Below are 16,508 nucleotides of genomic sequence, written 5' to 3' on the forward strand. Positions count from 1 at the left end.
CTGTCTGCAGTTCCGAATCATGACCGGGATCTTTTATAGCTGGGACCGCTCCATCTTTCAGTATCAAACGATGTGCAAATCCAGCGTCGAACTGGGCCTTGTTTATAAAACATTTGTCAACAAACATACTTGCGAAACTCCGTTGCTGCCCTGGAAAAACAAACTGCATCCACTGTTTATATAACGCTGGGTTCTTTGGGAAGCTGAACAAGGTTATCTTTTCCTCACACCCAAAAGCAAACTTCTTTGGAGACATTCTTCCCGAATGAGTCCCGTGCAGCGCTGCCGAATGAAGCCCGTTGATGGGCGCGCTCTTGCTCGCTCTCTGGTTGATGTGTGCATGGGCGCACTTTTCCGGGAGAAATGCCCATATAAGGAGTTCCACTCTTCATTATGTCATGAAGAGCCATGCTCGAAAAAAACTTTCTGACACTTGTACGAAACCGGAAGGAGTTTATTTGGCACAGAAATACTCCGTTCTGCATCCAAATCGTTTTTTGAAACTTTGGCCATGTTTAGCATGAGAATCCAACTCTTTAACAGTGTAAATAACTCAACATGCACGAAATAGCATTAGACCCCCCCTTTAAAATCAACTACTCAAATTGAATCGAGGAATCGTGACAGCCTTAAACCCAACCCTAAACCTACCCGATAGTGTTATACATAAGTGATATAAAAATGCATTCGCTGATGCAACGGTGCTATTTTAACTTCCTTTGGGTTTAAGCTTAGTTTCACAGGATTCGTACCAGAGAACTTCACCTCACAAGTGCAACGGCGTATCGCATGACCTACCGAGCAAACTTACTGTGTTAGAAAACACATACAGTTGAAGTCAAATGTTTACATACGGAAAACCAAAGAATTTGTGTGAGCTGAAGGATTTTTTCTGAAGAACAGCAGGCAGTTTAACTGTTCAGGACAAACAAGGGACTCATAAACAACTATCACTAAACAAAAAAACACAGCTGTGGATCATTCAGCTAACAACACAGTATTAAGAATCAATGTAAACATTTAAACGGGGTCATTTTTATAAATCCAGCTATTATTTTCTCTTGTGGACTACATGTAAACATCTTTTATATGAAATATCTTATTCAGCTTAGTATTAAATAAACAATAACATGCATTTTGTATGATCCCTTATTTTGGTAAAATAATTAACATTTTGCAGATTCTGCAAGGTGTATGTAAACTTTTGACTTCAACTGTACATATGAAGCTGAATATTTTGACGCTAACGTTCAAAAGTATCCGTTTTCAAATCTCGCAAAATGTTAAAATCGTTTTCAAGCCATAACATAATATTGTGCAAAAATTAGGCTTTCTTAATCAAAACTCTAGCCCTGTAAATCATACTTTGTGTGAAAAGGAATAAAAGTTGTATGTAGTGTAGTATGTAGTGTTCAACAGGTGATTCATAGGTATATGTGCGTTTTTTGAGTTTTGCAGAAATGTAGGAGGCACGTATTTCCAGTGAGCCTGGGCAGGATCTCTTCCTGTCACTGTCGTCCTGTTTGAAGTCAGTAAGTGTAGTCTGTCTCTATTCGTTGAGACGGATCCCTTTGGATGAGCGCTCGCTGTGTTCACACATGCTCTGCATGCATTGGAGCGCAGGTCTGCAGCGGCATTCTCCTGTTTATTGAAGCCCACACATTCTTACTCCAAGCTCACTTAACCATATCCTTAACTGTAACCGTATGTGTGACACATCAGCCTTTGTGAAGGAGGAAGGATTTCCTCGATCCACCCGACCCCACCCACCTCTCGGAGACTCTCAGGATGACTGTGTGGCGTCGACCTGGAAGGCTGAGTTTCATTCAACACCCACTGGGTGAAACTGAAAGGTTCGAATGAAACAGAACCGAGGACTAACTTTGAAGTGTGACCTGTTTGCTCAGTAACTGACGTGCCGGTGCTTGTGCTAAAGGAAATGGCTCAGGACTGGATTTGTGAGGGTAGCATGTCTGAAATTACCACTGTAAATAAAACATTCTTTTGTGCCTCATCTGCCTACCTAGAATTAATGAAACATGTTTGTCCTGTTTTCCAATAAAATATCAAACATCCTTAAACAAACATATATATCCTTAAATATCCTGAAAATGAGAAATTCAACTGATAAGCAAAACTACCTGCATGTGATATTACAGATTGTTTTTAGAGAATGTGTCTTATATGTCTTCCCTTTTTTCACTTTACATTCTGTATATATTTTTAAAAACAAAGAATTTAAATTTGCATTACTTTGCATTTTTTAAAAATATAGTATGGGATAAGATATTTTATATTAAGCATTGTTTTTTTACCTACTACAGCTATAAAGGTCCCGTTAAATTGGATTAATGAGCCCAGTTTTTAAGCTCATCCCTTTGTTTTAATTAGCCAGTAGTGTTTAGTTTATGTACTTTTGTACCTTGATTGCTCGACACAGCTGGGTCAGTATTTGTGGAAGACAGAGACTGTAAATTGTATATTAATATACCTTCTGAAATACACATTATCCCGCATGACAAAGTAATTATTTATCTAAATGTTAAAAAAAAAATATATATATAATAATTACATTGTCTACCCACATTAAATACACTGTATAAGCATAAAAAGACAAAGATACTCCTATTTAATCAGCAGAGACACTCAGCATTAGTTTATTTCATTAAGCACTGATTTAAACATTTATATTTAAACATTTAATTCTGCTAACATTTCAGAAAGGAATGCACACTAACACTCTGAGTAAGAAACTCTTGACCCTTTCCATGGGATCAGACATTAACAGGTCGTCGCTACTCTCTCCTTGACAGTGGCATCTAAAGTAAGATTTCATTTTAAAGGGTTAGTTCACCCACAAATGAAAATTAGGCTGTTTTACTCACCCTCAAGTCATCCTGGGTGTATGTGACTTTCTTCTTTCATACGAATCCAGTCGGAGTTATATTAAAAATTGTCTTTGATCTTTCAATCCGACTTGATTCGTCTGAAAGGATACACCTAGGATGGCTCTGGGGTGAGTAAAACACCCCATTTTCATTTTTGGGTGAACTAACCCTTTAATAAACTTCTAATCTTGTAATTAAAACTAAATGAGAAGTAAAAACGGCTTATTTAAAAAATTACAATACATTTATTGAGAATAACCTGGCATTGATTAAAGGCCGCCATTACAGATTTTTTAAATTGATCAGTAACAATGAATGTTGTGTTTTTTTGTTTTTTCACAAGCATATATATATATATATATGTGTGTGTGTGTGCGTGTGCATGCGTATGCGTGTGCGTGCGTGCGTGCGCGTGCCTGGTATTCACTACTTTATGGACCAAATTTTAACCTTGAAAATCTAAATCTTCAGAAAGTTTAGTGTGAGGTGTAGGGTTAGGCTAGGGGGATAGAAAATACAGTTTGTACAGTATAAAAACCATTACGCCTATGGAATGAACCCATAAAACATGGAAACCACATTGATATTGGACATTTAATTGTGCACAATTAAATCTTTAAAAATCTTTAAATACTCATAATAACACTGTAAAATGTAATTTTTAGTCAATCTCTATGAATATTCATATTACATGCTGCATATTTTAATTTTGGTGTATTCCTAAGGATACGAAATTACATCATATAGGATAGCAAACAGATGTTTGTTCTATTTTTAAGCAATTTTTGTTTTATTGTTTTAAATGCACTCAGTTATTTGCTTAGGATATGAAATGAGCGGTACGTCAATAATTCATTTGTTTAGTTTTAAAGATGTTTTATGATAATTATTGTGTAGCCTGATCAATCAGATCTGCTTTTTTGTTTAGCATATTTCTTTTGAATGCATCACCCTTGTAAAGCTCCAGTTTCAGTGAGTTGTATGATCTTCTTGGTTGCTGTAGCCTGACATTTGTCCCACATGGCAAACAAGACAGATCCACATCAAACAGTGCTAACAGCAAGAACTGAAATCAAGCGTGTCTGGTCTTGTCAAGCTTGCAATGCTTATGTCAGCAATGTGTCGTCACATCCAAAGAAAGGATGACAGAGCATGACACAAGTATTATATGTGTATAATATTTTACTATTGATAAATTACTGCTGAGTATTTTGTTATGACACATTTCACAGTGCAATCACGGTGTATGAGTACAGTGTATGACAGCACCCATGTGACCACTTTGCTATTTATACTGTACACATCAATCAGGAGACCATTAAAAGAACCGTGTTGGGATTAGTAAAGCACACACTGCTTGTAATGTGGGAGACACAGAAATCTGACACATTGAGAGTTGGTCCCGCCTCTGAGTATGTGAAATACACATGCTCACGGGGGAGAGTTTCTGTTCAACAGTTGGCTGGAGGGAGTCCACGTTCACACCACGCGCAGAACTTTGACTGACTGACAGCTTAACAGAGCTAAAGGCCATCATGTCTGAGAAGAACACAAGTAAAGACGGGAAAAGTGGCGTAAAGAAAAAGAATAAGGACCCTGAGAGAACAAACAAGTCTGACAACTCCCCGCAAGGTAAAGCGCTGCTCTGTTGAGGTGTGGGAAACGTGTCCAGTTTTTGGGTGTTGTGAATGGATTGACAAGCTTGACTATTGAGTAGGCTTCAATTGTTTCTGAGCTCAGCTCTTTTTTACTCGTGAGCTTGCGCTTTTAGGTTACAGGTGCTGCAATCCACCGTGACGTTTGTTCGCCTGTGACTCTGTCAAGGGAGAAAGGGCAGAAATGTTTGTAACCATTAACACGACCCACCGGTCTGGTGACTTAATGGAGAGGGTTTCCATTTATCATACAGGCTGCTTAACTTAGAGAAGATTTTATAATAGTTCAGTGGCGTTCAGCATTTCTCAAATCGAATGCAAATTGTACCTTTACAAATTCTATTTATTAGCATTATATTCATCTAAAAACAATTTGAGTGAAAGGTTGAATTGATGATGACCTGATGATCATGTTCACAGCATGATCTGAGATGTTCCAAAGAGACCAAAGCAAAGATAAATAAATAAATATCAGGTGAAATTCTGAAATGGAATATTTCAATATTCCGTTTCAAAATTTCACTGTTTATTTTCAAATTTAAATTAGATTTGAATCAGATACTGTCATGTTTGGACCCCATTGTATGTAACTGAACACACGCTCTTGGTTATTGATTATTAACGCTAAGTATTAACGTTATGTGTGATAAGAATTGAAGGTTAGTGAGTTTTCCATTCGTAGCCTCATTTTTAATGTTAATTTTTAATTTGTTTTATGACAGTTGTGACGCATGGCAGAATGTCTGAGTGAATAGATTCTGTGAATTATCTCCTGGTGAAATATTAGGCAGAAGAACTCATTCACGTTTCTCAGCACTGATTCGGTAATACGCTCGTGTTGAAACATGCTCGTGCCAGCTTTAGATGAAACTCGTCCTGTTCGTTGAGTTTCAGCACGGTGGCAGTGTGTGTGTGTGTGTGTGTGTGTAAACACATGACAGGAATTACTGTGAAGTATTTGGACCTTCGAGTCAACTTAAAAATGTCTGAATGTCTCTCAAAAGCAACTTTTATTTATTGTAAGAAATCTAAACATCTGACGTAAAGACGAAATGATAAAAGATCTAGTGTTTAAAATAAACACAAATGCATTGTACCACTTTTTTGTGGTTAGTAGTCCATGGTTAATGTGATTCTCTACACATGTGGGTTTTCTGCTAGGACACCTGTGTGAGGAGAACTGACTTTACATTACATTACATACATTACTAAAAATCACCAAAACACCAGCTGATTCACAACACATTGAGTCTTGAGAAGAAAAGTGATGTTAATGAAGAAAAAAGATCATTTAGACATGTCTAACAGTGACTGAAGTGTCCAGATTGAATACTGTATATGATAGTAATGTAAATATGTAAATGCATCTATATAAACTTTGTAAGGTTGTTCTATTTGATTTGGAGTTTTGATGTAAGTTTGTGTGGTATAATCCTCCAGTCAAAGGCATATCACTAATGGATTTCCCCCTTTAATTACAAGTTTTATTATTGTTAGGAAAAAGTAGGGAAACTAAGATGACTGGCTGATCTGTCTGTCTGAAGCTCATATTAGATCATGGAATTCTTCTCTCGCTGTACTGGAATGTGGACCCTGATCCGACTCGATTTTGCGGCCTAAGAAACAGTGTAGGAGTTTCCCCAAAGGCAACTGGTCCGTGACATAAAGAAACAGCTGGATGGCCAGCAGCCTGGACACAGAGACTGCGGCGACTCGAGGAAACGCAGAGATCAGACACAAATAAAGCTGCTCAGTGTTATGTGTCCATGATTTTACTATGGTAAAATATGACATGCATTTATGATGCATTCGGTGGAGCGTGTTGGTGGATGGACGGCATCTATGTGAGGAAACCCAATAGGTGTCCCAGTAGAGATTTCTGCAGGAATGAAGCAGGTCTGTCTGTATTGCTGTCATCACTGTGCTATGCAAACGATTCTTGTTATTAAAAGCACCTTGTCAACAGGAAGTGTTGTAAGATAAGGCAATAGCCTGCTGCAGATGAGCAAGATTTTTCAGCTGCATAGTGTATCATTGGGAACTGGGGGTTTCTGATGATTCGCAATAAATTGAGCAGCTGTGACTGGTTTAAGCTGGCAAACTAACACCTTCAGGTTCAGTAGAAATCCGAGTTCTTTTGTTAGATTTAACAGCCCAAAATTCAAGAATAAATAGCCAGAATAAAGACAGTGTATGCGGGAAATAGACGTGAACCTGTGCCATTTGAACTTCCCAAGTGAAAAACAATTGCACTTCCTTAATGTACTTAAAGTGCAATATTTTGTACTTCGTATACTAAAAATTGTTCTTCAGTATTTAAGATAATCTTGAGAACATCTAAGTGTACTCAAATGTGCTATTTTGAGACACCATGAATATGAAGTAAAATGTGCTTTTAACATACTATCTCAGTATTAAAAAATGTATTTAGTTAGCACTTGTAGTACACTTGAACCTTTCATACACTAGTGGGTTCAAGTGTACTACAAGTGGTAACTAAATAAATTTTTATTTAGTTATAGTAATGTTAAAAATCACATTTTAGTTCATATTCATGGTGTCTCAAAATAGCACATTTGAGTAGATGTTCTTAAGAATAATTTCTAGTATATGAAGTACAAAATTAGTGCGTGAAAATAGAGCACTTTAAGTACATTTTGGAAGTGCACTTGCTTTTCACCTGGGTTGTGCTGTCTGTGGGGCCGTTGTTGTAATCATCCCTATATCATTCTCACTATAATCAACACAGCAACATTAATTTAGAGGGTGAATAATCACAGAAAAAAACTCTCCAGAACATCCTCTCTGCATAAAAAAAATAAAAATGAACAGGTTTATGAAATGTGATTTGTTCATCTGTGCTTTGACAGGAAGATGTTACAGTCTAACACTATCTTTTGAAGAAACACATGGAAATTTTATTTAGTGTAGTTGTGAATCTACCTTTGATAAAGATGCTGTGACGTTTGTAGAATTTAAACAAAATAATGAATGAAAGGATCACATGTGAAAATACCAAAGCCATCGTTTTATTCATTATAAATGTATTAATAAAAATACAAATACAACACACTATATAAAACGTGTGACAGCATGGTCTGACCTGATATTTATGAAAAACACTTTTGAGAACGCAATTCGACCTTTCAGTTTAAATATGCATTAATTAAAGTATATAGTGGCTCTTTTGTGTCAGCACATTAGATACTAATATATGTTTGGAATTGTCACTATATACTGAGTATGAAATCTAAAATATTTTTGTGCTTGAAATTGCTTGAAATCTACATGTAAACCACTGCTAGAAAAACATGAATTTGTGTAATTGGGCTTGATTGATTAAAACCTTACAGTTTAGAGCTGTGTTTGTATGACATCCGCTCTCAAGTGTGTGCACGCATTTTTACAAATTCAAAAATGTGTGGCTTTCAGTTTATTAGTGTCTTTATGGGTACTTCTGTCATATACTGTACAACATAAATGATATTTAATTAGCTCACTGTTTATTCTGCTGAATATCAAATCAAAGCATCACATTTAACTAGACCGTTTCATGGCATCATAAAACAACTCTAGCTATAGGGGTCTATTGGAACAAATGTCTGGAATGATGTATTTCTTTACTGAGAGGACAGCAGTGTGGGTTCCAGATACCCAGAGAACATCTGAGTAATATTTTGCAAAATAAAAAAAGTTGAAACCTATTTTCTTTTTGTATTTTTGACATGATTTCATGACAATTAAGAAGAGCTTCTCCTCAAATGCCTCTACCATAAAAATATAATGAGAATGGGGTGAAATATTGCAAGATTCACCCTCGAGAGTGTTGATGGCATTCTGTGAGTAATTTCTGTTTTGTGTCTTTGTTTCAGCCGAACCCAAGTTAAAGAACCTGCGGAGCGTGACAGTGGAGGATGGAAAAAAGACCGTACTGAAGTGTGAGATTGTGGCGGGAAATCCAACGCCCAGCATTAAGTGGTACAAGAACGGAAAAGAACTCGCAGGCAAAAACAAACCCAAAAGCATAAAGCTTAAAAAAAAGAAACAGTAAGTTCCTGTAACAGAATTACAGTTAAGAAAAAATATATGATTAGCTATAAGTTGTTCAGGATGAATGAAGATTTGGCTTCATAGAATACTGTTAAGTCAGAAATCTTACTGTTGTATTTACAGGAACAGATATCAGCCATGTGTATAGTATGTGATTGTCAAATTTAACCCTGTACAATCCAAACAGGCCTGTGCTGAGATACAAGAGCAGTGCATTAACACTTTATTACACTCTTAAAAATAAAGGTGCTTCACGATGCCATAGAAGAACTTTTCTGTCTAAATGGTTCCATAAAGAACCTTTAACTAACATCTGAAGAACCTCACAAAAGTTCTTTGTGGTGAAAGAAGGTTCTTCAGATTATAAAAAGGTAAGAAAGAGATGGTTCTTGACTGAATGGTTCTTTGTGGAACCAAAAATGGTTCTTCTATGGCATCGCTGTGAAGAACCTTTTAAGCATCTTTATTTTTAAGAGTGTACACTTAAATTCTGATTTTAAATTCAGTTCTTAATGATGCAAGACAGTGTTGGACTTTTGAGAAGCAATATAAAGAACCAACATTATGTAACTTTCTACAGGGGGAAAATATCTGAACTGTTGATCAGGAAGTCCACAGAAGCAGATGCTGGTTTATACACCTGTGAGGCAGTCAACAACCTTGGAAAAACAAATACTACAGCAAGCCTAACCATCAGGAAAAGTAAGAATGCATCCTTTTTACAAGTATTAAAATCAATGTGCAAATCATATAGGGACAAGAGTTACACCGGTCCACCCAGAATGATGGCGGTACCACCCAATCCAAGCTGCCAGAATATACTGGAAAAAACCTAATCAAAACTGCAAGATCGTCCTAAGCCAACCTCTCTCTCATATGTAGCTTAGGAAAGTCTGATTCATGTTAATAAGTTCAAGCTAAATGTTGCTCTCTTTCTCTCATACGGTATGCAGCTTTGTGAAGTCAGATTCATTCTGGTGATTCGGTTTGTCCTAGACAGACCTCGTTTAGCCTTCAAAAGCCTGATTCATTCTGGTAAACTGGATTATATAACTGACTCGGTTACATAAATTGGGGAGTATTCATGTTTTAGTATTTATTTCAATTATAAATGTATAGTTTCTATTCTTTTCGATGTTAGGGTTAGTCTCCCTGGTTGGGATGTTTCCTTCATTCAGAAGCCCATTTTGAAATAATTACAAATAATATCATGTGATAGAGGCACAGAATAGGGGATTTCTGGCCTCACCACTGCAAATAAGATACTGTAAATAATAAATAAATAAATGCAATAAATTGTAACGTGATGTACGAATCATGTTGGACAGTGAGTCACACAGTAAAGTTTTATAAAGCTTCAAAATTTCACATAATAGTTCAAACAGAGAGTTTTTATAAAAGCTAGATAAGCGGTTATTAATAAGCTGTTGTCCAGACTAGTGTTTCATGAGCAAGAGCTTAAAGAAAGGACAAAGTTCTTCAAGTCAGGTGGTTTTCATGTAAAGTGCTTTGAGGGCAAAGATCACTCTCATCACATCTGTGCAACACAAGATGACCAGTTTTTGTAGCTTCAAGCTTGTTTAAAATTGAAATACATTGATTACACACAACTTTATTTGCTTTTAGAATGTCTGTCTTATATTTATTGGCTTATTGTTGTTGCTGAGTCGGTTATCACAAGTACTAGCGCTCAAAGTGATGCAGTCAAATCCCTACCATTCGCAGCCTTTGTGCTCCAGATGTGAATGATTTCTTTGAGGAGAGGTGTGCTGTGCTGTTAAATGATCAGGAGCATGACTTTCACCCGTTTCAAACAAATTCCACTGACACACATTGAAGAACCCAAGCCATATCTGAAAACTTGAATATCACTGTAAGTGCGTCCCAGTTCACATAATTGCACCACTTTGTAGTATAAATAGTGTGAGTAGTGTGTTAAGACTGAAAATTCCAGCAAGAAGAAGTGCACTTCAAATAATCAGATGATGCACAGAACATTGGACACTTAATGTGCTCAACAGTTGCAGCTGTTCTTACGTAATGGAAACATATAACCATATAGCAATACACTAAACTCCACTTATGACACCTTAACAACAGCATAGCAATGCCCTGGCCACCAAGCATTGTGGTGAATTGTGCATGGGTAAACTCCACTTTTTCCCCAGTAAAATAAGTAAATCTCATTAAACTCATGCTGTCTGCTTACTTACATCCACAACTGTAATACAGCCCAAATTGTGTTATTGATCAACTGTGGGCTGTGAGACTAAAAACAGTGGCTCATAAATATCTTCTGAAAGCTAAATGGGGTTCCTCTAGCCCAGCTGCAACATTGCAGAAATGACCAGTTTTCTACTCCATGTAATCCACTTTCTTAATGCCTTTTTTCAATTAGTGAGCATGAAGTGCATTTGAATGATTGCCAAGAGAGGAAAGTATGAGCTCTTCCATGTCTTCTCTCAGGCATTAGAACAGCAAGCTAATCTGTTCATGTTAATTACTGTAAACGGCCTGATATTGATGCCTCACAAACCAGCTAAAGAATAGGCTACAGTTCTGTACAGATTTTAGGATGTTAAACTGGTTTAGCATGCTGTGGTCATTATGATGGCCAGGAGGTGGAGACTAGAGCTGTGCTGTTCTAAATGCAAAATAAAATGCAAACACATGCAGCCTTGTTTCTGAGACAGGTAACCCCATATACAAACTGCCAGAAAGTGTGGACCATCCTTTTAGGGACCCCAACTTCTCTGTCAGACTTTGTAGAGAGGATGTGATGATTATTCTGAGCTGTCGGATGACAGTTTTCCTGCGGTGATGGTGGTCAGTAATTGTCTGTGGGTGACTTTAATGAGTTAGAGACAACCCGAGCTTTGTCCACTTTCAGAGCTTACAGTCGTATCCGAAGCCAGATAAACTCTGCATGCTCCAAAACCCTACAGCAATCTCCTTTCCAAAGGCAGAATCTCTGAATGTATGGATCTGCATTTACACTTTATTGATTTGTGGGATTTTGTCTGAGCCGCTTCCCCTCGGGTTCCCCATGTAAGCGGTCCTCTCTTGTAACGTGAGACCACCGGCCACCATTAGACACTTCCTCATAGACATCCACCAAATTCATCAAAGCTTCTCATTTGACCCATTTCAAGGAAACAGACTCTCTCCATTCCATTGATGCCACAACTGGTATTATATTCCAGTCGATCACAAATCTTTCAGTATGTTTTAAAGTAACACCTTTTTAAAAAAATCTCAATTAAAGTTGAAAGCACTGAGTTTTTATGCTTATTCTTTTCTTTCTGTCTTTCTTTCTTTTGGAGAAGATATACAAAGCAGATATATTTGTGACTTATCTTCTACACGTCAAGTCACATCTATTTAGACACATTTTATGCACTATAGATTAAGGTTGTAAAATGAATCAGTTATGCTCTACAGAACACAGTAGTGTCATTATTCTGCTCAGTTTAATTCAGTGTTCTTTCAATTCAGGTCAATAACTGTCAAAGTTCATCAGTTACGCTAGTGAAAAATAAATATACTAAAATGTATTTGAAAGACATTTATTTTGTGCTAAGTATACTACAAATACATTTACATATTTATGTACTTAATAAAAATACTCCGAAATTGTACTTTTGGTACACTAAACTGGTATACTTAAAGTCTGCTAAATTGGAACAACTAATTTTGTGCTTGATGCACTTTAATTGTGTGGAAGTATTGCTAAAGATATACTGAAGTATATTGGATTGTGCTAAAGTGGAACTATAGACTTGTTCGGCATTGCTGGGAACGCCCACAAAAACGTCATAACCGTTTATGCCGTGGGGGAAAATAAACCATTCGAATTAACGTGCGAAGACATTGTTAGGCGCTTATTATACACAATCCCTTACGAAAATTAGCAATGGTATTACTATAGTAAAAGTATAGTAGGCCAACCATGTATTTTTGGCGTTTTTATTACCAATTGTAGCCTATAACCACAGTTTTACTACAAATACCATGGTTAAACTATGGTTAGTGTAGCAAAACGTTGTTTTTACCATGGTTTAACTATAGTAACCATGTTTTTTGGTTGTAACCACGGTTAATTTTCGTAAGGGATATTTTCATGTTATTTTATATCTTTTTATTTTACGTCATGTATTTGTGAAAATGATTAGTATTTGTGAAAATGATTACAGCACACACCACATAGAATAACGCTGCGCATTTCAAGGCGCTTCAGTGGACCTTAATGTTACCTGTTTTGTCAATGTTAAAATTATTTTTAATATATCAATAAAAAAAGTACGACAGGCTGTTGTCACTCAAGTCTTTATCACTTTATTAAAATTAAGCAAAAGAAAACGACAAATGTTTACTTTCACAAGCCGTCAAGTATAGGCTTGCAGTAAGCTGTCTCTTGCCTATAGACTCAAATCAGGTAACAAAAATGTCGGGAAACGACACCTCTGGCCATTCCGTTGGGTCGTTTGTCTAGTCACAGATATCGTACGGACAGTCCGACCCAATACGGCTTAGTTTTTCTACGTATGTTGCTCTGTCGAGCGGCAGAAATGATTGTATGTAGGCCATTCTGAGTCAACACCATGCTCATTTCCAATGAGGGGGAAAGGACTGTTTTCCCCCACGCCGACTCCGCCCACACAGCTATGATGCGACACCGATCAAGTCAATTGCACTTTAGGTACACTTTAAATATCTTGCATTTAAAGACATTTAAATGATATTATTTAAAGATCATACAATCTTATTAATAGTGCTTAATATTAAGAAATGTGCATTGTGCACAAGTAGTACTCCAAATAAAGTTTAATTATAATTTTGATATCAGTAAGTGTCAGAAAATATGTTAATAGATTTGAACTCTACTTAGTATGAAAAAATTTATTTTAAATATATTATTTTTCTACTAGGGTATGAAACACATTTAAGCTATAAAGCAGCTCTACTTAAGGCAGTTGTGTTGATTTTGTTCTTATCTGATAATTTCAGTGCAGTTAAAAGGATAATATTATTGAATATTAAGTATGTAATCCCAGCATTGACTGAACAATCATTTTGTAAATCCAGTGTCATATTTAAATGCAGTTGTCACTCTCAGAACTTTGTTCATACACAGCCATAGTTCATTTCAATTCTAAGTTCTTGGTTCTCTGAAACAAGCTTTGTTTGAGCCAAACCAGAACCTGCAGCAGTGGTCAAACAAGATTTACAAAACTCAAGACATTGCTCAATTACATTACCACACAATGCTGCTGGATGTAAAAAAAAGAGTTGGTCATTTGGCTAGGAATTGGGAGGTGGAAGGAAAAACACTGACATTTCTGTTATTGGACGGCAATAAAATCACAGACTAAATGCTGAAATTACATCATGGCCCCATGTAAAACAATTATGAGTGACATTTTAGGGCCAGTTTCATTAGTGTTTTGTCTCCGTGGCTGTATGAGCTCTCGCAGTGTTCAGTCGTGTGGTCCAGCTGTACTGCGGGACAAGGAAAGATGTCATACGTGTGGAATTTGGGTCCAGTATCATTCATTACATTCTCTGCATATGTCTGAATGCTTTTCTAAGTGGCCATCTGAACAGGTCAGGTTTTAATTACAGTGTCTAGACACGTGTAGAGGTCTGTGGAGGACCGCTGATTAACTATAGACAGAAAAAGCCAAACCAGATCAGAGTGAAATGCATTTTGGTGAGTGGTGCTTTCCTCTGCAAATCTGTAGGCTGGAGTGTTGTGGGTGTTTGGCAAAGTCTCCCTGTACAGTCAATAGGGTGTTCTGCATCGCCTAGGGAGCTGCTGTACTGCGTTCTGGGTGGTTACTTAAATCACCTACCCAAAATTAGTCAGGCTGGCCTTTAGAGAGCGTCACAATACTGTAGGTGTGGACAGGAGTCGGCTCTGGAGGTGTTACTGCAGTGGTCTGCAGACTGTAGCGTGTAGGCGAGCTCTTTGTCTGTAGTGGTCTCTGTCACGCCACACTCTTCCAACCGAAAGCCATTTGGGAAAAGTTCAGAAGGAGAGAACACACTGCACCTCCAGACCGCATGAATAATTACAGTATGCTGAGTGCTGCACACCGCACTGCAGCAGGATCAGGAGAGTTTGGCTTTTACAGAGACATCATTACGATGATAAATTGACTAATGCATCAGCAGTGTGACATTGAAAGGCTTTAAGAGAGATCGCAGAGCTTGGCAAGAGGAAAACCATTTGTTTCATTGTTTTATATCTGTTTTGGTCTCGGACAAATGAATATCTGTTCAGATGATATTCTGCATGTTCATTTCCAAAGTCAATTCCACATTTAGAAAAGTAAATTAATAAAATTCCTGTACATTTTCTTGGTTAATGTTGGGTGAATTAATGATTGCGTACCGGTTTCCTGTGTGAAGTGTTGTCTGATGAAAAAAAAATGACCAGTCGAGCAGTGCTAAATAACAATCAAGCGATCAAAATAATAATAAATAGGAAATACTGCAATGTACTAAAATAAAGAATGTTTTTAACAAATAAAAAGATCCACTAAAAGAACAAAACAAAATTTTCAAGATATGTACATGTCTCAATATCTTGTGCAGTTTTGTTCTCATGCAAAAAATAAATAAATAAATAAATATATATATATATATATATATATATATATATGCCAAAACAGCATTTATTGTTTGAATTTCCTGAAAAAATTTATATAATTTGAAAGACGAGACTTTGTTTCTAATCAAAAGTAACAATATATAAAACTGAAAGTTTCCAATGAAGTTTCACTCGTGCAGTGGTTAAAACTAGGGATGCACCGATACCGATACTGGTATCGGGCCCGATACTGAGCTCCTGTACTCGTCTTCGTACTCGTTAAAATGCCCCGATACCAAACACCGATACCACACAGCATGTGTTGAGTGCCATATTCAGACAATGAAACACCAACAACAGACAGCAGAATGGAGTTATTAGATTAAGGATGTCTACGAAGTATATGCATGCAATGAATATAATGTTAAACAATCAGTATTGACTGTATAGCTGATGTGCGCGAGCTGATAAGCAAAGCCCAAAAATAAAAGAATATATATATATATATATATATATATATATTTAAAGTAGCCTACTTGGTATAAAACATGAAAAGATGAAACATGAAAAAGGCAGCATGGGACACGATTAGATGAGAAACAATGTAGGGTAGGATTTGATTTTATATTGAAGTCATTTGATAGGTGGCAAAAGTTATATTTTGCTGAATCATCTTATAACATTATTTTCTTTGGATAATGTGCGCTAATGAATCAGTAAGACCAGGAAGATGATTTCATGTTGACTGGTGTGTGAGATGGATGGTCCTGCAGCTCCGGCTCCAGCTTTTGGAGCTGAGGACACTAACACACGATCAGACGTGACGCTGCGTCTGACTCCAGCCGTGACCGCACAGGAGAATCTCTTTAAAAACTCCTCGGTGTTTGTGCATCAGCAGAGAAAGCCAGCGTTATTGAATTGCTGCCCAAGACCTTGCTTTGTGTTTGTTAATAAAACTTTCCTTGACGTGTTTGGCATGAAAAGCTTCTTATCTCCTAATGCACCAGTAACCCATCACCCGCGGAACCGATGCTGTTTCGCCTCACGTTATTCCCAATTGTTAGCCATAAATAATTAATTCAACTTCCTGTTAGAAGGATTTAGAATTTATCCTCATTTCACTTCATGAATTCTTACAGTTAGCAGGTCAGACGTTTGAATTTGTCATTGAGTTCATAGTTTTTATTACCGTATTGACCCGAATATAAGACAATGTTTTTTTCTTGGAAATACATCTGAAAAAACGCGTTTGTCATATATTCAGGGTCTAGACTTTGACATGTCAATAATACACCCACAACACTAGGAGGCGCCCAATACGCA

The 16,508-nt window shown here is 36.9% G+C and overlaps 1 protein-coding gene across 1 annotated transcript in view; it reads left to right on the forward strand.

Annotated features, from left to right (window-relative positions):
* Positions 1–4,247: 4,247 nt before the first annotated feature.
* The window catches only part of nrg1 (neuregulin 1), a 63,773-nt gene continuing 51,512 nt past the window's right edge, over positions 4,248–16,508 (forward strand). Inside the window, exons 1-3 of the mRNA XM_016522083.1 lie at positions 4,248–4,520; positions 8,416–8,590; positions 9,174–9,295. Coding sequence (XP_016377569.1) covers positions 4,424–4,520; positions 8,416–8,590; positions 9,174–9,295 — 394 coding nt within the window. The 5' untranslated portion in view covers positions 4,248–4,423. The remainder of the gene's footprint in view (positions 4,521–8,415; positions 8,591–9,173; positions 9,296–16,508) is intronic.

This window comes from Sinocyclocheilus rhinocerous, unplaced genomic scaffold, assembly GCF_001515625.1.
Source record: "Sinocyclocheilus rhinocerous isolate Xijiao unplaced genomic scaffold, SAMN03320098_v1.1 scaffold178, whole genome shotgun sequence".
Classification (NCBI taxonomy): Eukaryota; Metazoa; Chordata; class Actinopteri; order Cypriniformes; family Cyprinidae; genus Sinocyclocheilus; species Sinocyclocheilus rhinocerous.